The sequence below is a fragment of the Procambarus clarkii genome, unplaced genomic scaffold (assembly GCF_040958095.1).
Source record: "Procambarus clarkii isolate CNS0578487 unplaced genomic scaffold, FALCON_Pclarkii_2.0 HiC_scaffold_149, whole genome shotgun sequence".
Lineage (NCBI taxonomy): Eukaryota > Metazoa > Arthropoda > Malacostraca > Decapoda > Cambaridae > Procambarus > Procambarus clarkii.
Window position 1 is genome coordinate 79,547 of NW_027189182.1, and position 23,700 is coordinate 103,246.

The 23,700-nt window shown below is 45.9% G+C and overlaps 1 protein-coding gene across 1 annotated transcript in view; it reads left to right on the top strand.

Annotated features, from left to right (window-relative positions):
* The window catches only part of LOC123748553 (uncharacterized), a 68,411-nt gene extending 48,862 nt beyond the window's left edge, over nt 1-19,549 (top strand). Inside the window, exons 3-6 of the mRNA XM_069320500.1 lie at nt 10,691-11,392; nt 12,271-12,417; nt 16,624-16,806; nt 16,914-19,549. Coding sequence (XP_069176601.1) covers nt 10,691-11,392; nt 12,271-12,417; nt 16,624-16,806; nt 16,914-17,426 — 1,545 coding nt within the window. The 3' untranslated portion in view covers nt 17,427-19,549. The remainder of the gene's footprint in view (nt 1-10,690; nt 11,393-12,270; nt 12,418-16,623; nt 16,807-16,913) is intronic.
* The last annotated feature ends 4,151 nt before the right edge of the window (nt 19,550-23,700 follow it).

Consider the following 23,700-nt stretch of genomic DNA (forward strand, 5'->3'; position numbering starts at 1 on the left):
CGCCATGAGGCAGCTACTCTGCCAGGAGCTAAGCTCTCTCAGTCACCCATGAGTGCGTGGAGGGGATGGACATCGTTCCGCCCTCCAGGACGTTCCTCTGTCTTTACTCTCTGTTTTGAACTTTCTGCTTCAATAAAATTTGCCTAACATATCAATAAATACTGGCTACGGCCGCTGGGCACACGACCAACTACAGGCAATCACTGTTAACTGATTAAAACTGTGCCTACCACAAAAGTGTCTCTTGCGAGGGTGCTCACTTGATGATGCCTGACCAGGGCGCACACACGGCTGCCCACGAAAATGTTTCAGGACGGCTTCACAATTCTTCCTGCCATCCAGGACTTGTGACCACACGTTTCCAGATTAATTCCACAGCTGAAACGTCTGCACACTTCCTTCCTCTTGAAGGTATATCAACTAGGGGGTTCTTCTCTAACTGGAACCCAATGGAGCTCAACTTCCCCTCACAATTTCTGGTGCTCAAGTGAGGTCAACGTCCTTATAAGCGAGCCTCACATCTCCAGCAAATTCTCCACATCTCATGACCAGTCATTTATTTATATCCTTATTCAATGCCATACATGCAAACCATTTGTCAATTCAATCGATGTCTAATATATAAATATCCAGGTCTACATCTCTTTAACCTCTTAGGTCAAATCTGGTAGAATGACTCAAGGGGAAACTCATTTCTCCTGCAGGTTGAGATCATAACAGTTATCAATCTTCAGTGTGTTTAGTGGCTCGCATACTGCTTCCTCAGTATTTCGCTCATTTCTTTGTTGTCATCTGTGAAAGTTCCATATCTCTTTCGCAGGGGCCCGATGCTAGATGTGTTTTTTTATCTTGATTTTGCGTAGGAGAAAAAATATTTTGTATTTCCCTCTATTTCACTGATAACCTTTTGCTCTCTTTGCCTCTCCTGGGTTTTGTATGATTCTTGTATCTTTAGTTCAATTGCTTCTATTTCTCTACCTAACCTTCTTCGCCGTTCATGAGATAGGGTGTGACTCTCAAGTTGTTCTGCGATTTGTTTTCTTCGCCTATAGAGGGAACGACGTTCCCGTTCCAATCTGCATCTCTTCCTGTTTTTTTCTTAGGGATATGCGGTTTGAGCATATTTCTAGTGCTACTGAGCTTATTTTTTCAGGCACTGGTTCAGGTTTGCATTTTCTAGCTGTTCTTCCCAGCTTATTTCTGTGAAGTCTTGGCTCATTTGCTCCCAGTTTATCTGTGTATTATTGAAATTGAATTTGCTGAAATCTCTTCCACTGGAAATCGAGACTGGTTTTGAAGGTCTATTCACCATGCTTGTCAAAACTTAAATTAAGTTGTGATCTGAGTAACAGGTATTTGTAATCATTATGTTCCTGATCAATTCATCATTATTAGTGAAAATGAGGTCCAGCGTGTTCTCCTTCCTAGTTGGTTCAACTATTTACTGATTTAAGGCAAACCTGTCGCACATTCGTAGCAGGTCATTTGCATGTGACCGTTCATTTAGGCTACTTCCAGGAATTCTCTCTGATAAAACTGTATTAGTTAGGGTCTTCCGTTTCAGGTGCCATAGGTTGAAGTCCTGAAGCAGGATGATGTTTGGGGCTGGATTTGTGAGATTTTCTAAGCAGTGTTCTATTTTCATTAGTTTGTCCTTAAGCTGCTGATGATTTGCCTCTGGTGACTTATATACAAGGACAATAACTACATTTAGGATCCGTATTTTGATTATCAGCACTTCCACCATATTGTTTGTGGTGGCATCTATAATACCCACTGTCCAATGCTAACTAAACAAGTCACAACTAAAAGGTTAAACAATCCATGGCTTACTAAGGGTATACCTAAATCTGTTAATAAAAAACATGACCATGAGAAGTACCAGTATTGGTTAGGGGTCATCTCCAAAGCAGTTTCAAGGAGATACTCATCAATGTTGTCCAAAACAATTAGGAGAGCCAAAATAAAAATACCCAACCATATCTTTCTTATAAAATCTCTGTGGCTAGATCCTAGAAACTGAGTAAATTTGTTACACAGGATTTTCCAGATCCAAAATCGTATGTCTGTCTGTTATTATATAGTTTTTCTCCAGGGGTTCTACCCATTTAGTTTTAATTATTTTTTCTAATATTTTAACAATTACACTTGTCAATGATACAGGTCTATATATGATGGGATCTTCCCTGCTGCCACTGTTGTAGAGTGCTGCTGCAGCCTCTAATATCAACTGGGAGTCTGAAATAGGTAGCATAGTGAATATCAACCGTGTAGTGCAAACATTTCTTCTGTGTTAGCCTTTTTCCACACATCTGCTAGGACTCCTGTTCACGGGGATGCCTGAAAAATCTGTTGAAGTGGAATGCTGAGCTCAGGTGCACATTCTCTCAGGACCCATGGTGAAACTCCATCTGGGCCAAATGCTTTGTTCTTACTTAGCTCCTTTAGCATTTTTTTCACTTCATATCTAGACACCTCTATGAAATGTGAGAAATCGATAAAGAATTTGGATAAAGAAAGAGAGCTAGGAGTGGTTCTAGATAGAAAACTATCACCTGAGGACCACATAAAGAACATTGTGTGAGGAGCCTATGCTACACTTTCTAACTTAAAAATTGCGTTTAAATACATGGATGGCAAGATACTAAAGAAATTGTTCACAGCTTTTGTTAGACCAAAGCTGGAATGGAATGCAGTATCCACTCAATTTAACGGCCTATATGGGGTTGTACCCTGGTCGTTATTTCCGGAGCTCCGTTATTTCAGAAGTTAAGTTGGGTCGGGTAATTTTTCAAGTAACATTCAGGTAGGATATATTTTATACTGTATAACTAAAATTAAATAAAGTTCATTGTGCAATTGTGTTCCAATTTAGTGCCACGCCGACGATTAAGCCAGCTGGTGGCTGCTGCATGGATGATGTGTGAACACGCTCTGATCAAGTCCAGATGGGTGGGAAAAAATTGGTTCATTCCTTTGTATTGCAAAATATTTCATGTATCAATCAGTAATTGTTAATATTTTCTCAATAAAATTTTAGAGATGTGTTTTGTTTTACCCTGAACAGTGCAGGTAATGTATTTTTAATGTTATGACGCAGGCTGTGGCCGCCAGGCTATACAATGGTGATCGAGCCTTGTCACTGAGAGCTAGCCAAGACGAAATATTTTGAGCTCACCTTTATTCTGCTAATGATAGAATATACATTTGCAGAAATTAATATGTAGCTTTTGTTGAAAAAAAACAATTAATATGTTGAAATACTATAATAAAATTGGTAAATTGACTAACTTGTAATGAAGCTGAAGATTAGGAAGCTGTGAAAATTACGTCATCCTCTGCAGCGCTTGTTTTATATTGTTCAGTACTGTATACAGGGTACATACAGTATGTACACTTATTTTCAGGCATTCACTTCACACAACAACTAGCCTTAACACTAATTCACATGAGTTCTAATTCTAATTCACAATTGAAAATTATTTCTACTGTATATTTACACTGTACAGTATCTTTTCGTCAAAGCTTAAATAATCATTAACACTTACAATACTGTACTCTATCAACACTTCTTACACTAATTGATATGCCTTTCAATCATATTTTATATCGTTAGTGGAGGCTACACGACTTTTGATGGGAATTCAGCATCGGCGAGTGCAACATGGCTTGCAGAGCATTCGTTGCCGGCGGATGCTCCATGAATTGTCGATGGGAATTCAGCATCGGCGGGTGCAGCATAGCTTGCAGAGCATTCGTTGCCGGCAGAGGCTGCACAACTTGTCGATGGGAATTCAGCATTGGCGGGTGCAGCATACCTTGAAGAGCATTCGTTGCCGGCGAAGGCTACACGACTTGTTGATGGGAATTCAGCATCGGGGGGGGTGCAGCATGGCTTGTAGGGCACTCGTTGCCAGCAGATGCTGCATGACTTGTTGAATTCCCAGTGGGTGCTTTTACGAATCGTTGAAATCATGAATTTATCTATTTTTTTCTGAATCTGATTTTCTCTGGCTAATATTCTGAGACATTGTTCTCAGCCATGCGAGTTCACAGTAAACAATGCAGGTCACATGGCCAGGCGCAGTACATTCTAGGTCCGTGGGAAAAAAAATACCTATTGCCTATACTATAAAAGGTATTTAATAAGAAAACAAAGAATTTTGCTTAATAACAATTGTTTTAAAATATTTTATTAATAATAATTTAGAATTTTCTTCATAGAACTAAATCATTTTAAAAGAAAGTTAAGATTTAATATACCACTCTGGATGATCGAGGTCGGTGGCCTGGTCGCCATGTGAGGGGCTGCCGATGCCAAAACAAACCTAATACTGACCGTCGGTAATATCGACCACCAGAATGGTATCTGAGGCTGCAGATACCAATCTCCCAAACCGGTCGTTATTACCGGCAGATCGGTATAAAAGAGGTGGTTGTATGGTGCCCCTATCTTAAGAAGCACATCAACTGGAAAAGGTGCAAAGACATGCAACTAAATGGCTCCCAGAACTGAAGGACAAGAGCTACAGGGAGTGGTTAGAGGCATTAACCCCTTAACTGTGCGGCCTACAAATATGATCCCCTAATGCGCAAGAAAAAAATTCTCAGAAGAAACTTCTTTTTTGTTCTAAAAGTGTCAAAAACCCCTCCCAGTATATGGGTATAGCAACGGAATGTCGAAATTGTACTTACTTTGGCTGCTATGGGGTCCGTAAGGTGGCACGTGACGTCATCATTCCCCGTGCGCATGCCATAAGCTCCTGGGGCCAGTGGGGCGCCCAGGGCGGGATGTGCATGCTGCTGCGAATATAATTTTGCTCATTTTTTGCGCACAGTTCCAAATACAATGTTTTAGATTTTACGTGCCGATCCAGTGTATGGTGAACACGTACACTATATTATGGCAGTAGAACATCCGTACTGTCTGTAGACACTGTGTTACGTGTATCACAAACAAGTACACTTATCCTGCACTTATTTCCAATTTATCACGCTGATATATTTATATTTACATTATATATACACACTGTACAGTATCACACAATATATACACACACTCAGTACTCCGCAAGTGTGTGATATGCTGTGAAACAGCCAACGGGGCAGAGTGGCACCTTGCACTCCACGCACCAGGTGCCGATGTATCTTCGCTTTTGTGATCTGCGTGTAGTATTCCTGCATACTATGCACTCACGTTTACCCTTCTCCCATGATGCTGTGCCTGGCATATACCCCAGCATGTGTACCCCAAAGTTCTCATTACCCCGCAGTCTGTCTGGAGCTGCGTGTGGCATTGTTGCTTGCACCCCACGTGGTACTATGGAGCCCTCTTTGCCATACTTTACCAGCAGCTGTGACACAACGCTGGCTCTGAAGGTATGTATAGACGGTTTCCTGCCAGACTTCACTAGGTACATATTGAAGCAGTTGAGCACTGCAACATCCATGAAGTGGAAGAAAAACTTTTCCGTCCACTTCACAGACCTGTGCACGCACTCCACACCGCCAAGCATCATGTCACATTTATCGACGAGGCGCATGTTCACGTTATAGTCTATGACACAGTCCAGCTTATACATGGGGTTGTACTTCTGAAAATGGACATTCCCACTGTTCAACATGGCATGGGTGTGAGTCGTCGTCAGTATATTCACCTCGCGTCTGTCCTTCCACCGCACTGACAGCATATTGTCACACTTGCGCATCTGGCACTCGCCCACGTATATACCTATACCGAACACTGGCATTTCCTTCCTGTGGGCCTTCACAGTGCCACATTCGCCAGTGTTGTGGACAAGGAGGTATCTAGTCAACAGGGGGCTGGTGTAATAGTTGTCGGTCAACAGTACATGCCCCTTGTTCAGCAACGGTTCCATCAGGGTTTTTACGACACTGCCGGAGAACCCGTGTTCATCTTGAGCTGGTATATATATGTCGACGTCTGTACCAGAATAAAAGATCGTGTCCAGGACGATACCAGTCTCACAGTAGCACAGCACGAAAAACTTCAGTCCAAAACGGTTCCGCTTGGAAGGGATATACTGCTTGAATGCCAGTCTGCCCTTGAACAGTACAAGCGACTTGTCGATAACGACATTCTGTCCAGGTACTAAATAATCCCTGAACTTCCCTCGCAGGTCACTAAATACCTTGCATACCTTCCACAGTCTGTCGTGTCTATCCTCATTTGCATTGTTCTCGAAATGCAGGCACCTGAGAATCAAGTGGAACCTATCCTGCAAAATATATCGGTTGATGACGGGTGATGGAACAAGGCTGTCTATGTTCCAATAGTCCTGGACGACAGCTTTCTCGGAGTGTTTCATCATCATGCATAGTGCCAGAAATACGTACATCTCGTCGATTGTTGTATCCTTCCATCGCGTGAGGCATGAGGCAGGTAATATGCCGCCGTCTATGAGGGTGTGGGCGTACATGTTTGTCTCGGTCACAAGATGCCTCATGAAGACATTGTCAAAATATGCCTGGAAATATTCCATGTCCGCCATATCATCACCGTTATACGGGAATATAGCTTTAACACCAACATCGGTATCATCAAACGTTGGTATTTGAGGGACAAATGTGGCGCAATCCTCCCACACAAGTACACCAGGGAGTTTGGTGTTGGCGCCAACACCACCACGAGCACCAAAATCACGGCTACGTCGTCTGCTGCTGCTGCTGGAGCTGCGTGAGGGTATGCTTGGCGCTGAGGCAAATTTTCGTACCGTAGGCCTACCACAAACATCTGATGTTGAGGGCCCACTGTCGTCATGCTGCGAGACATGCTGTCACCTGCCTCGACATGTTGCTGAGGCAGCAAAGCCTCGCCTGGTACCACCCCCGCTGCTAGTACTCGGGTCGTCCACACTACTCGTATCGGAGCCAATGTCACTGAAGCCCAAGAAAGATTCGTCACATGCACTGTCATTGAATAAACTAGCGTCTGGGGACATACATGATGGTGGTGAGGATAAGGGTGTTGACCCAGGGCGGCGAGACAGGCCGGGTGAGGAGGGTGTACCATACATGCTCGCCACATCATCCACTTGCGTCTCTCCCTCACTTGTATCATACCTCTGTGTCAGATCTTTCTCTGGATCATAGTCCAGGTCATCATCCATAGCACCGTCGTCGTACAAAATATCGCGAATCTCCTCCTCAGAGTCAATTTCCGTGACCGCGGGTCACTGAGGAGCGGGAGCTCATTGACGATGTGTCAGACATGGTTGCTGTTTGGGAACTGGGGCTCCCCACGGCCGCGGGGCATGCTGGGAATTTTTTTCAAGATAGTGGACGATCACTGGGGCCCCCAGCCATCCATTCCATACCCGCGTCACCGTGAGCCACTTTTAAATCGAACGTGAAAAATACAAACACCCGGAGGCGCGTAGTGCACCCCAAGCGTAGTCCTGCAGGCACGTTGTGTAGTTAAAGGGTTAAATATTCCAAAACTAAAAGATACAAGAAAAAGAGGCGATATGATCACTACGTACAAAATAGTAATGGAAATTGATAAAATTGATAGGTAAAAATTCCTGAGACCTGGAACTTCAAGAACAAGAGGGCACAGATTTAAACTAAACAAAGGTGCTGAAGAAAATCTAATTTTTTAGAAGTGAATAAGAAAATTCACTTTCACTTTGGGGTAGACGGTTGGAACAAGTTAGGTGAGAAGGTGGTGGAGGCCAAAAGCGTCAGTAATTTCAAAGCGTTATATGACAGAGTGCTTGGAAGACGAGACATCATGAGCATAGCTCTCATCCTGTAACTACACTTAGGTAATTATATAATTTATAGGTTGTGTGGTGTCTATGTTCTCCTATTCCACATTCTATAGCATGGCATTTGTTCACATTAAATTCCATTTGCCAAGTGGTGCTCATACACTTATTTTGTTCAGGTCTTCTTGAAGGGCAGGACAATCATGAATTTATGATTTCTGCCAGTACAATAGTCAGTTCTGTACATGTAAAGCACAGTGACTTAGAAAGGAAAATTATCATTATTAATAATTATATATCTTCCCCAAAGCAATGGAATAGTATAGGAAACACTTATTTAAGACATTCACTGGTTGAAAATATACATATAGAAACAGCAGTGTTAAATGTTGAAAACAGTCTGGAACTCTATAAGATATACAAATGACCAATTTTGGCATATGAGTTGTGTGTGGAACATTATTGGAACCAAGGGAGTGCACACAGAGTGGAGAGCGGCACCAAGTAGTCCACTCAGGTGGCGACTACTCCAGTGTCCAGTAGACGTCAGTGCAACACTTGGGTGGTCTTGTACAGTTACGATAAGTGCATTAACTGTACTAGTGCTTTTTTCTTTGTTAGTTTATGGATAGGAATTTTAGGAATGTGTGTTAGTAGAACCCTGTGTGTCTTGTGTTATTTTGGACTCATTCACCCACTTTAAGTGTTACTGTAACGTGGTTTAACCCTTTAACTGCGCAACGCGCCTGCAGGCCCAGGCTTCGGGGTGCACAACGCGCCTCCGGGTGTTTTTATTTTTCACGTTCCATTCAAAACTCCCGCGGCTATATGGAGTTAACATCAGCTTCCTCAGGGCTCTTGTAAACAGACGTCATCTTTAGAAAAAATCATGGTCCACGTTGCCGGTTGCGAGAGCCTCAGTAGTGAGTGAGCAACCAAAGCTGGCGCTCGCAGCATGAGCGCACAGCTCTGCTGTTCAGCATGTGACCACAGCATCGCCTAATAATGTCAAAATATATATATAACCAGTATTATTTAGCCATGATAATACTGTATTATAGAAGAGCCTGAGTGTGTTAATGACTGGGTACAATGTTAAAAAAATCAGTGATTCAATGCTGTTCACGATGTTCACAGCGCTAGCCACAGCACCACAGCATTATTTCGTCCATCTAGGAATTTTCAAACGACTTCTTAGGTTCCTTCTCAAAATAAACTTGTGGTCAATTATTCATTTACAGAAATTAATGACCAGGATTGTGGTTATAATTAGCGTTGTGCGTAGTATTGTGGAAGGAGGAATTTTGGTGAGGTAGGGAGTAGAGAATTGAGGTAGCCTCACTGTGTGGCAGCCATTCTCGTTTTGCTCACCACACTAGCTTCGTGGTTCGCTATGGGGAACACACATGTACATGGGTATGTACAGTGTGTGTGTATAGTGTAATAACAGCAATAGGAGTATGTTGAGTGGAGCTATTTTGGTGAGGGAGGTAACGTTGTAATCGTAGAGTCGTCTGCTGTCTGATTTCTCATGGAGTGTATGGTGGCCACTGTACTGTTTGGACACAATACCGGCTTACTTGCATAGTTCTGGTAAATAAAACATGTAGATAAGTATATATAACATGTATAAATAGTGTAATAAAAACAACAGTATGGTGGGAGGAGCAATGTTGGCGAGTAAGATGTTGGAGTGAGGGAGGGCCTGTCTGGGTGTGGTTGCTCACACTCGCGGTGTTCTGAATGTGTTGATGGTGAATGTATATAGTGTGACAGTGTATAGTCTGTAAATAGATTGTATATATACATAAATTAGCATGATACATGGTAAATATGTGCAACATATGTGTACACAAGTGTCATGCACGTAACACAGTGTCCTTGGACAGTATGGATGTTTTACTGCCATAATATAGTGTACGTGTTCATTATACATAGGATTAGCACGTAAAAACAAATAAAATGTATTTGGAACTGTGTGCAAAAAATGATCAAAAATATATTCGCGGCAACTCGCGCGCCCCGCCCCGGGCACCCCACCGGCCCCGGGAGCTTACGGCACGGGCGCACGGGGTATGATGACATCACACGCCACCTTACGGACCCCATAGCAGCCAAAGTAAGTACAATTTCGAAATTCCGTTGCTATACCCATATACAGGGAGGGGTTTTTGACACTTTCGGAAGAAAAAAGAATTTTTTCCCGAGAATTTATTTCTTGCCCACTAGGGGAATGTCATATTTATAGGCTGCGCAGTTAAAGGGTTAAACTCCATCAACCTTGGTCCCCGTTAGTAAAGTGATTAAGTGTAGAGACCTTATATTGTAAAAATCCATGCTACATATCTATATTACCAAGAGAGTCTACAGTAAATTAACGAGTAAGCCCAGATTTGTGTGGGACCAATAGTCAATCCATCCATCATGTTTATGTTTGGTGAAGAGTATCACTCAATCTCAACAATCTAGTAATGTAATCGTGTGTTCATCCAGTAACGTAATCATGTGTTCCCATAGTTAATAAGTGTACAATAATCTGGAGTTGTTCAATAAAACCCATTTGTAAAGATTTAACTCACAGTGCACTTATTGTCCAACTTAGACTAAAAATACTTGACCCTTCCCCAATTATCACATACGATACATACATTCCCTTCTATTATTCATAAGAAAGTAAGGATAGGTATTGTTAGTCTGTACTCTCGGGTACGTCTTACAAACAGCCCTGCTGCTGCAATATGTTACCAAAAAATATTATCCCATACTCCGGGATATATTAATAAAAAATATTGGCCCTTGTGTGAATATGTTAATCTGTAAGTAATATTAACTCTGCTCTAGAATAGCTAATGCAAAGAATGTATATAGATATTATGCAATTTGTATTAGTAAATAAAGTACTGTAATATTACTTTTTTGTTGTAAATACATCTAGTTTAACCAAATATTCTTTTCCACAGGATAACAAGCCAGAGGCATGTTCAGTGTGTTTTATCGATTATGATGACAATCAGCTACGACCTCGCAATCTGCCGTGCGGCCACACATTCTGCTCCCAGTGTATTGACAATGCTATCAAGAATGGTCAGCTGTCCTGCCCCAGCTGCCGTGCCCAGCACACTGCCACAGCTGCTACTCAGTTCCCAATTAGCTATGCTGTGGAGGCATTTGTTAGGAAACTCAAAAACATCCAGCTAACAACTGAGGAAGTAGTGCCAGCAAAACCTTCTGAAGGTCCTGCCAGAGGCATCAGTAAGACGTTACGTTCCCTGGTGCAGGAGCAGAAGAACATCATCAGCAGCCTCATTACTAGCTGTGAAGAGGTACTGTCCCAGCTGGGGAAGTACCGGGGGCAGCTGGGGGACTGGAAGACTCACCACCTCCAGCTCCAGGACAGACTCTATGCTCTATTAGAGGAGAACAAGTCAGCGATGAAGCTCTTGGAACTGGAGGATACCAGTGTGGTGGATATGACAATACAAGGAGAGGAAGGGAAGACTCAGCTGCAGGCCATGTTGGGGAGCCTCGACACAGTCAACACCCCACAGGAGGTTGGCACAACCATAGACACAGCTGATGGGTGCAAGATAAAGGTAGAAGATTGGCTCCAGAAGTGCCAGGAACTCTTCCCAGATGTCAAGACTGTCCACACCTCAGTGAAGGTATGCTGCTGGTCACACTGCTCTCGTGCAACTGTGTGTAGTATTGCCTCTATATAAACACTTTTGACATGGAGACACATCAAGATTAGAGTTGACTTTATATATAGGAAACATTTTGCTCTAACACCTGATACATTTTTATTAATAAAGTCAACTGTCATATTGTTGTTTCTCTACACTGTGGTCAGTGTAGAGAAACACCATTACTTATATTGTTCAGTTACAGTACTTTACTCAGAGCCAGATGCTTCATTATAGTCCAGTTACTTTACTCAGAGCCTGATGCTTCATTATAGTCCAATTACTTTACTCAGGGCCTGATGCTTCATTATAGTCCAGTTACTTTACTCAGAGCCTGATGCTTCATTATTGTCCAGTCACTTTACTCAGAGCCTGATGCTTCATTATAGTCCAGTAGCATCAGAGCCTGATGCTTCATTATAGTCCAGTTACTTTACTCACAGCCTGATGCTTCATTATAGTCCAGGTTCCACTATTAATGTTTGTGTTGGTAATGACAGGTGCAGGAGACCATCAGGGAGGCCCTGGAGATGATGACCACAGAGACAGGTGCCACAGCTGACCCCGTACACTTGGGAGACTCAGCCTCCACCATTAATGTTTGTGTTGGTAATGACAGGTGCAGGAGACCATCAGGGAGGCCCTGGAGATGATGACCACAGAGACAGGTGCCACAGCTGACAACGTACACCTGGGAGACTCAGCCTCCACCATTAATGTTTGTGCTGGTAATGACAGATGCAGGAGACCATCAGGGAGCCCCTGGAAATGACGACCACAGAGACAGGTGCCACAGCTGACAACGTACACCTGGAAGACTCAGCCTCCACCATTAATGTTTGTGTTGGTAATGACAGGTGCAGGAGACCATCAGGGAGGCCCTGGAGATGATGACCACAGAGACAGGTGCCACAGCTGACCCTGTACACCTGGGAGACTCAGCCTCCAGCATCATGAATAAAGTTCAGGAAATCACTGGAGAGATCCCCCAGAAGCCATTAACAGTAAGTTTTTTATTTTCTCTCATAGGTCATATCTCAAGATAATGAATTGCGTTTTGAGGAGAGGAAGCCTGTTCTTAGGTTTATTGAGGTTCCCCAAGGTCAACTACTGACTTTCCTTAACATACAATCCACATTAGTTGTCTAACTCCTGGATAAATATTTACTGGTTGGTGAACAGGAACATTAGGTGAAAGGAAACATGATAACCATTTATGTGCTGCACAGTGATTGAACCTGTGATCCTCTATTGAACCCAGGATCCTGGCCCTCCCCACCTCACAGAGGTGCAGAGAACGGTTGACACCACCAACCTACAGCGAATCAAAACAGATCACTGCTGGGTTCCAAGAGACTGAAGCCTTGAAACTGCCAACAAACTCCTAAACAATGCCAGCACTAACCCCCTGCCAGTAGAAGGAGGGCTAGAGCCAGATGTGCAGCACCAACCCTCTGCCAGTAGAGAGGGGCTAGAGCTACATGTCCAGCACCAACCTCCCCCCCCTTCCCTGCCAGTAGAGGGGGTTACCTTACCTTGAGGTGCTTCCGGGGCTTAGCGTCCCCGCGGCCCGGTCGTCGACCAGGCCTCCTGGTTGCCGGACTGATCAACCAGGCTGTTGGACGTGGCTGCTCGCAGCCTGACATATGAGTCATAGCCTGGTTGATCAGGTATCCTTTGGAGGTGCTTATCCAGTTCCCTCTTGAACAATGTGAGGGGTCGGCCAATTATGCCCCTTATGTGTAGTGGAAGCGTGTTGAACAGTCTCGGACCTCTGATGTTGATAGAGTTCTCTCTCAGAGTACCTGTTGCACCTCTGCTTTTCAACGGGGGTATTCTGCACATCCTGCCATGTCTTCTGGTCTCATGTGATGTTATTTCTGTGTTCAGGTTTGGGACCAGCCCCTCTAAAATTTTCCACGTGTAAATTATTATGTACTTCTCCCGCCTGCACTCAAGGGAGTACAGTTTTAGGCTCTTTAGTTGGTCCCAATAGTTTAGATGTTTTACTGAGTGGATTCTAGCAGTAAAGGATCTCTACATGCTCTCCAGGTCAGCAATTTCTCCAGCTTTGAAAGGGGCTGTCATTGTGCAGCAGTACTCCACTCTAGAGAGTACAACCGTTTTGAAAAGTATCATCGGTATAGCATCTCTAGTGTGAAAAGTTCTTGTTATCCTACCTACCATTTTTCTTGCAGTTGTAACGGCTACTTTATTGTGTTCTTTAAAGGTAAGGTCTTCCGACATGAGTACACCCAGATCCTTTACATTGCCTTTTCGTTCTATGTTATGATTTGCCTGAGTTTGTACGTGGTTTCCGTTTTTATATTTTCAATTTTTCCATAGCGCATGAGCTGGAACTTATCTTCGTTAAACACCATATTATTATCGGTAGCCCATAGAAAGACCTGATCTACATCTGACTGGAGGTTTGCCGTGTCCTCTATGTTGCCTACTCTCATGAAGATCAAAGTGTCATCTACAAAGGATGATACAGTGCTATAGGTTGTGTTCTTGTTTATGTCCGATATGAGGATGAGAAAAAGTACTGGAGGAAGCACAGTACCCTGGGGGACTGAGCTCTTCACGGTTGATGGGCTGGATTTTATTTTGTTGACTATCACACATTGGGTTCTGTTGGTCAGGAAATTGTAGATCCATCTGCCTATTTTTCCGGTAATTCCTTTTGAACGCATTTTATGTGCAATAACACCATGGTCACATTTATCAAAAGCTTTTGCGAAATCTGTGTAAATTACATCAGCGTTTTGTTTGTCTTCCATAGCATCTAATGCCATATCATAGTGGTCCAGCAACTGTGATAGGCAAGAGCGCCCTGTTCTGAAACCATGTTGTCCGGGGTTATGGAGATGCTGTGATTCCATGTATTTTGTGATCTTGCTTCTTATCACTCTCTCAAATTTTTTTATGATGTGCGATGTTAGTGCTATCGGTCTGTAATTTTTTGCCTCTGCCTTATTTCCTCCTTTATGAAGTGGTGCTATCTCTGCTGTTTTTAGTATATCAGGAATAACGCCAGTATCTAGGCTTTGTCTCCACAGAATGTGGAGGGCATGCGATAGTGATTTTTTACAGTTCTTTATGAATATGGAGTTCCAAGAATCCGGGCCTGGTGCAGAGTGCATGGGCATACTGTTTATGGCTTCTTCAAAATCCAGTGAGGATAGGGTGACGTCTGATATATGATTTGATGTTGGTATCATATCCATGAAAAATTCATTTGGGTTATCAATCTTTAGTGTGTTTAATGGCTCGCTGAAAACAGAGTCGTACTGCTTCCTCAGTAGCTCGCTCATTTCTTTGTTGTCATCGGTGAAAGTTCCATCTCCCTTTCGCAGGGGCCCGATACTACATGTGGTTTTTGATCTTGATTTTGCATAGGAGAAAAAATATTTCGGATTTCTCTCTATTTCACTGATGGCCTTTTGCTCTCTTTGCCTCTCCTGGATTTTGTATGATTCTTGTAGCTTCCGTTCAATTGTTTCTATTTCTTTACCTAACCTTCTTCGCCGTTCTTGAGATAGGGTGCGACTCTCAAGTTGTTGCACGATTCGTTTTCTTCGCCTATATAGGGAACGACGTTCCCGTTCCAATCTGCATCTCTTCATCTTTTTTCTTAGAGGTATGCGGTTTGAACATATTTCTAGTGCTACTGAGCTTATTTTTTCCAGGTACTGATTCAGGTTTGCATTTTCTAGCTGTTCTTCCCAGTTTATTTCTGTGAAGTCCTGGTTTATTTGCTCCCAGTTTATCCGTTTATTACTGAAGTTGAATTTGCTGAAATCTCCTCCACCGGGAATCTGGACTGGTTTTGAAGGTCCGTTCCCCATGGTTGTCAGAACTTCAATTAAGTTGTGATCTGAGTAACAGGTATTTGTAATCATTATGTTCCCGATCAACTCATCATTATTAGTGAAAATGAGGTCCAGCGTGTTCTCCTTCCTAGTTGGTTCTACTATTTGCTGGTTTAAGGCAAACCTATCGCACATCCGTAGCAGGTCATTTGCATGTGCCTGTTCATTTAGGCTACTTCCTGGTATTCTTTCTGATATTACTGTATTAGCCAGGTGCTTCCATTTCAGGTGCCGTAGGTTGAAGTCCCCAAGCAGGATGATGTTCGGAGCTGGATTTGTGAGGTTTTCCAAGCAGTGTTCTATTTTCATTAGTTGGTTTTTAAACTGCTGAGGGTTTGCCTCCAGTGACTTATATACAAGGACAATAACTACATTTAAAATCTCTGGGGCTGGAGCTGCAGGTCCAGCACCAACCCCCCTGCCAGTAGAGGGGGGTGGAGCTACAGGTGCAGCACCAATCCCTCTGCCAGTAGAGGGGCTGGAGTTACAGGTCCAGCACCAATCCCCCTGCCAGTAGAGAGGGGCTGGAGCTACAGGTCCAGCACAAACCCCGTGCCAGTAGAGGGGCTGGAGCTACATACAGGTCCAGAACCAACCACCTGCCAGTAGAGGAGAGCTGGAGTTACAGGTCCAGCACCAATCTCCCTGCCAGTAGAGAGGGGCTGGAACTACAGGTCCAGCACCAACCCCCCCTGCCAGTAGAGGGGGCTGGAGCTGGAGGGGGCGGGAGCCGGTCGGCCGAGCGGACAGCACACTCGACTTGTGATCCTGTGGTCCTGGGTTCTATCCCAGGCGCCGGCGAGAAACAATGGGCAGAGTTTCTTTCACCCTATGCCCCTGTTACCTAGCAGCAAAATAGGTACCTGGGTGTTAGTCAGCTGTCACAGGCTGCTTTCTGGGGGTGGAGGCCTGGTCGAGGGACCGGGCCGTAGGGACACTAAAAGCCCCGAAATCATCTCAAGGTAACCTCAAGGAGCTGCTTGTCTAGCACCAACCCCCTGCTAGTAGAGGGGGGTTGGAGCTACAGGTCTAGCACCAACCCCCTGCCAGTAGAGGGGGACTGGAGCTACAGGTCTAGCACCAACCTCCTGCCTGTAGAGGGGAGCTGGATCTTCGGGCCCAGCACCAACCCCCTGCCAGTAGAGGGGGGGGGGGGGAGCTGGATCAACAGGTCCAGCACCAACCCCCTGCTAGTAGAGGGGGGGAGCTGACACTGACCACAGGTGATAATGGGGCTGACACTGACCACAGGTGATAATGGGGCTGACACTGTCCACAGGTGATAATGGGGCTGACACTGTCCACAGGTGATAATGGGGCTGACACTGTCCACAGGCTGAGGACCTTCGCAGAAGGATGAGGGAGCCCGTCAAGAGGCTGGTGGAGGCTGGCCGGGTGTTGGCCGTCCAGGAAGACCAAGATGGCCGCCGCTCCGCCAGGATAACTCTACAAGACGGACAGCTGTACCTCCACCCACTCCTGCATCAGCCCACGCCCGCCCACGCTCACACACTCCAGGTTACTTTATTACACCCACTAGTCTTACTGAGTTACTAAGTTTTGATAACTAATATGATAACATTTTGTTATACAGTTATCAGCATGATTTATTTCATTTCCTGCAGGAGAGTGAGGTTGTGGGCGTGCTGGACCCCTCCTGCACCCTGGTGTTCCTTGACCTCGGGTGGGCGGGGTCAACAAGAGGGCGGGTCACCATCCGGCTGACCCCTGACACTCCGCTGGCCAGACAGTTTGTGTTGTTGTGTACGGGCCAGCGGGGCCACACCTACCGCAACACCAAACTGTTGCAAGTGTGCGACAAGGGTCAGCCAGATGAGTATGTGGTGGGCGGAGACTACGAGAGTAATGATGGTAAGGGAGGAGCCCCACTGCTGCCTGACCTCCAGGGGCAGTACCGGGAGTCAGGGCGGGCAGGAGCTGTGTTCTGCTGCGATGATCCGGGGGATCCCAGGAGTGCCCAGTTCGCCATCACCACCAGGGACCTCCAGGATGGTGACCAGTGGTCGGATGTCTTCGGTGATGTGGTGAGCGGCCTGGATGTGGTGAGGGCAGCAGTCAACCACAGTGACATTACGGAGGTGACTGTGGTGGACTGTGGTGTTGTGCTGCCACTCTAGTTCACTGTACCATCACCATCACTACTGTGGTGTTGTGCTGCCACTCTAGTTCACTGTACCATCACCATCACTACTGTGGTGTTGTGCTGCCACTCTAGTTCACTGTACCACCACCATCACTACTGTGGTGTTGTGCTGCCACTCTAGTTCACTGTACCACCACCATCACTACTGTGGTGTTGTGCTGCCACTCTAGTTCACTGTACCATCACCATCATCACTGTGGTGTTGTGCTGCCACTCTAGTTCACTATCACCACTACTGTGGTGTTGTGCTGCCACTCTAGTTCACTGTACCATCACCATCATCACTGTGGTGTTGTGCTGCCACTCTAGTTCACTGTACCACCACCATCACTACTGTGGTGTTGTGCTGCCACTCTAGTTCACTGTACCATCACCATCATCACTGTGGTGTTGTGCTGCCACTCTAGTTCACTGTACCACCACCATCACTACTGTGGTGTTGTGCTGCCACTCTAGTTCACTGTACCATCACCATCATCACTGTGGTGTTGTGCTGCCACTCTAGTTCACTGTACCATCACTACTGTGGTGTTGTGCTGCCACTCTAGTTCACTGTACCACCACCATCACTACTGTGGTGTTGTGCTGTCACTCTAGTTCATTGTACCATCACTACTGTGGTGTTGTGCTGCCACTCTAGTTCACTGTACCATCACCATCACAACGGTGGTGTTGTGCTGCCACTCTAGTTCACTGTACCAGCACCATCACTACTGTGGTGTTGTGCTGCCACTCTAGTTCACTGTACCACCACCATCACTACTGTGGTGTTGTGCTGCCACTCTAGTTCACTGTACCACCACTACTGTGGTGTTGTGCTGCCTCTCTAGTTCACTGTACCACCACCATCACTACTGTGGTGTTATGCTGCCACTCTAGTTCACTGTACCATCACTATCACTGCTGTGGTGTTATGCTGCCACTCTAGTTCACTGTACGATCACCATAAGTACTGTGGTGTTGTGCTGCCACTCTAGTTCACTGTACCACCACCATCACTACTGTGGTGTTGTGCTGCCACTCTAGTTCACTGTACCTCCACCATCACTACTGTGGTGTTGTGCTGCCACTCTAGTTCACTGTACCACCACCATCACTACTGTGGTGTTGTGTTGCCACTCTAGTTCACTGTACCATCACCATCACTACTATAGTGTTGCCACTCTAGTTCACTGTACCATCACCATCACTACTGTGGTGTTGTGCTGCCACTCTAGTTCACTGTACCACCACCATCACTACTGTGGTGTTGTGCTGCCACTCTAGTTCACTGTACCACCACCAGCACTACTGTGGTGTTGTGTTGCCACTCTAGTTCACTGTACCATCACCATCACTACTATAGTGTTGCCACTATAGTTCACTGTACCATCACCATCACTACTGTGGTGTTGTGCTGCCACTCTAGTTCACTGTACCACCACCATCACTACTGTGATGTTGTGCTGCCACTCTAGTTCACTGTACCACCACCATCACTACTGTGGTGTTGTGCTACCACTCTAGTTCACTGTAACAACACCACCATCACTCTTGCGTCACCATGGACTGCGTGTTTTGATTCCAATGTAATTTAAGGACAGACTTTTATCACTATATCATCATAACTTCACTATCTTTGATATTTATTCTTTGGTATTATATACCTGACAATCACGGCTGTATCACCATCAATGCTATATCTTCTCAGTACTGTAACCTATCATTGCTGTATCACTATAGCTTCACTATCACCTCTATATATCACCATCACCTCAGGCCCCACACTTGGGGTCATATACTGACCATGTTGAGTAACAAATTGTTGGTGTCACTATATGACAGCTGTTGTCACTGTTATATCACCAACAGCTCACTATCACATAACACTATCACTGCTACACCAACATCATTTCACTTTTACTGCATTATCACCTCACTGATATTTTTCCTCCTTACATTTACTGATATATCACTATCACTGCTCATATATATCACCATACTGGTCCATGGTGTGTTGTGATATTACCATACTGGTCCATGGTGTGTTGTGATATTACCATACTGGTCCATGGTGTGTTGTGATATTACCATACTGGTCCATGGTGTGTTGTGATATTACCATACTGGTCCATGGTGTGTTGTGATATTACCATACTGGTCCATGGTGTGTTGTGATATTACCATACTGGTCCATGGTGTGTTGTGATATTACCATACTGGACCCTGATGTGTTGTGATATTACCATACTGGACCATGGTGTGTTGTGATATTACCATACTGGTCCATGGTGTGTTGTGATATTACCATATGGGTGTGAGGTGGTGTTATGACCACACATACACCAGTATGATCATACTGTAGCTGGTGTATGATGTGCTCAAACTGTATAGTGATGTCTTGGCTGATTAGCCTAGTATCACGAATATTAATTTATGTAGTTATTCTTTTTTCGTCAACACACTAGAAATAATTGTGTATTGCCAATGTATTCCACATATATCTATGTATATTATATATCTGTACCATAAGTCCTTGCCATGTATTTGTGGATATATATTAGAAGTCTAGTGAATAGCAGTAGCCTAATGTCATGTAGCTTGAAAAACATCCGTATATGCTTATATTATGGAACGCTACATAATGCTGTATAGGAAATATTATGTGAACTATGATGGAGAATGTATAAATTTAGGTCTCGGATGTATTACTCTCATGTATACTGTGTAATTTCCCTTTCATTATTGTTCATTGCATTGTCCTCTAACATTAAATTAGATTATGGGATTGTGAGATGTATACCACATAGACATAGTTTTGATACACATGTTGTATATATATATACTGCATATTGTATTCATGTATACTTATGTATAATGGCCTGAAGGCCCTTCCTTGCCTCCCTGTCCACCTACACCCGTCTCCTCTACACCTACACCCGTCTTCTCTACACGTACACCCGTCTCCTCTACACCTACACCCGTCTTCTCTACACATACACCCGTCTTCTCTACACGTACACCCGTCTCCTCTACACATACACCCGCCTCCTCTACACCCACACCCGTCTCCTCCACACCTACACCTATCTTCTCTACACCTACACCCACCTCCTTTACACCTACACCCTCCTCCTCTACACCCATCCCCTCTACACCTACACCCTCCTCCTCTACACCTACACCCACCTACTCTACACCTACACCCGTCTCTACACCTACACCCGTCTCCTCTACACCTACACCCGTCTCCACACCTACACCCGTCTCCTCTACACCTACACCCATCTCCTCCACACCTACACCTGTCTCCTCTACACCTACACCCGTCTCCCCTACACCTACACCCACCTCCTCTACACCTACACCCTCCTCCTCTACACCTACACCCATCTCCTCTACACCTACACCCTCCTCCTCTACACCTACACCCACCTCCTCTACACCTACACCCGTCTCGTCTACACCTACATCCGTCTCTACACCTACACCCGTCTCCTCTACACCTACACCCGTCTCCTCTACACCTACACCCGTCTCTACACCTACACCCGTCTCCTCCACACCTACACCCGTCTCCTCCACACCTACACCCATCTCCTCTACACCTACACCTGTCTCTTCTACAGCTACACCCACCTCTACACCTACACCTGTCTCTTCTACACCTACACCCTCTTCACCACCTACACCCACCTCTACACCTACACCTGTCTCTTCTACACCTACACCCTCCTCCTCACCACCTACACCCACCTCTACACCTGTCTCTTCTACACCTACACGTCTCCACAACACCTACACATTTCTCCTCTACACCTACACCCTCCTGCTCTACACCTTCACCTGTCTCCTCTCCACCTACACCCACCTCCTCTACACCTACACCCGTCTCCCCTACACCTACACCCGTCTCCTACACCTACACCCTCCTCCTCTACACCAACACCCTCCTCCTCTACATCTACACCCTTCTCTACACCCACACCCGTCTCCTCTACACCTACACCCGTCTCCTCTACACCTACAACCTTCTCTTCTACACCTACACCCGTCTCCTCTACACCTACACCCGTCTGCTCTACACCTACACCCACCTCCTCAACACCTACACCCGTCTCCTCTACACCTACACCCGTCTTCTCTACACGTACACCCGTCTCCTCTTCACCTACACCCGTCTCCTCTACACCTACACCCGTCTCCTCTACACCTACACCCGTCTCCTCTACACCTACACCTGTCTCCTCTACACCTACACCCGTCTCCTCTACACCTACACCCGTCTCCTCTACACCTACACCCGTCTCCTCTATGCCTACACCCTCCTCTACACCTACACCTGTCTCTTCTACACCTACACCTGTCTCTTCTACACCTACACCTGTCTCTTCTACACCTGCACCTGTCTCTTCCACACCTACACCCTCCTCCTCTACACCCGTCTCCTCTACACCTACACCCTCTTCCTCTACACTTTCACCTGTCTCCTCTACACCTACACCAGTCTCCTCTACACCTACACCCTCCTCCTCTACACCTATACCCGTCTCCTCTACACCTACACCTGTCTCTTCCACACCTACACCTGTCTCTTCTACACCTATACCCTCCTCCTCTACACCTACACCCATCTCCTCTACACCTACACTCTCCTCCTCTACACCTTCACCCATCTCCTCTACACCTACACCTGTCTCTTCTACACCTATACCCTCTTCACCTACACCCACCTCTACACCTACATCTGTCTCTTCTACACCTACACCTGTCTCTTCCACACTTACACCCGTCTCCTCAACACCTACACCCTCCTCCTCTACACCCGTCTCCTCTACACCTACACCCCTCCTCCTCTACACCTTCACCCGTCTCCTCTACACCTACACCCGTCTCCTCTACACCTACACCCGTCTCCTCTACACCTACACCCGTTTCCTCTACACCTACACCCGTTTCCTCTACACCTACACCTGTCTCCTACACCTACACCTGTCTCTTCTACACCTACACCTGTCTCTTCTACACCTGTCTCTTCCACACTTACACCCGTCTCCTCAACACCTACACCCTCCTCTACACCCGTCTCCTCTACACCTACACCCCTCCTCCTCTACACCTTCACCCGTCTCCTCTACACCTACACCAATCTACACCTACATCCTCCTCCTCTACACCTACACCCATCTCCTCTACACCTACACCTGTCTCTTCCACACCTACACCTTTCTCTTCTACACCTATACCCTCCTCCTCTACACCTATACCCATCTCCTCTACACCTACACTCTCCTCCTCTACACCTTCACCCGTCTCCTCTACACCTACACCAGTCTCCTCTACATCTACTCCCTCCTCCTCTACATCTACACCCACCTCCTCTACACCTACACCCGTCCCCTCTACACCTACACCCGTCCCCTCTACACCTACACCCGTCTCCTCTACACCTACACCCGTCTCCTCTACACCTACACCCATCTCCTCTACACCTAAACCCGTCTCCTCTACACCTACACCCACCTCTTCAACACCTACACCAGTCTCCTCTACACCTACACCCGTCTCCTCTACACCTACACCCGTCTCCTCTACACCTACACCCGTCTCCTCTACACCTACACCCGTCTCCTCTACACCTACACCCGTCTCCTCTACACCTACACCCGTCTCCTCTACACCTACACCTGTCTCCTCTACACCTACACCCGTCTCCTCTACACCAACACCCGTCTCCTCTACACCTACACCCGTCTCCTCTACACCTACACCCTCCTCCTCTACACCTACACCCGTCTCCTCTACACCTACACCCGTCTCCTCTACACCTACACCCTCCTCTACACCACCTGTCTCTTCTACACCTACACCTCTCTCTTCTTCACCTACACCTGTCTCTTCTACACCTGCACCTGTCTCTTCCACACTTACACCCTCCTCCTCTACACCCGTCTCCTCTACACCCGTCTCCTCTACACCTACACCCTCTTCCTCTACACTTTCACCTGTCTCCTCTACACCTACACCAGTCTCCTCTACACCTACACCCTCCTCTACACCTATACCCGTCTCCTCTACACCTACACCTGTCTCTTCCACACCTACACCTGTCTCTTCTACACCTATACCCTCCTCCTCTACACCTACACCCGTCTCCTCTACACCTACACTCTCCTCCTCTACACCTTCACCCATCTCCTCTACACCTACACCTGTCTCTACACCTACACCCTCTTCACCTACACCCACCTCTACACCTACACCTGTCT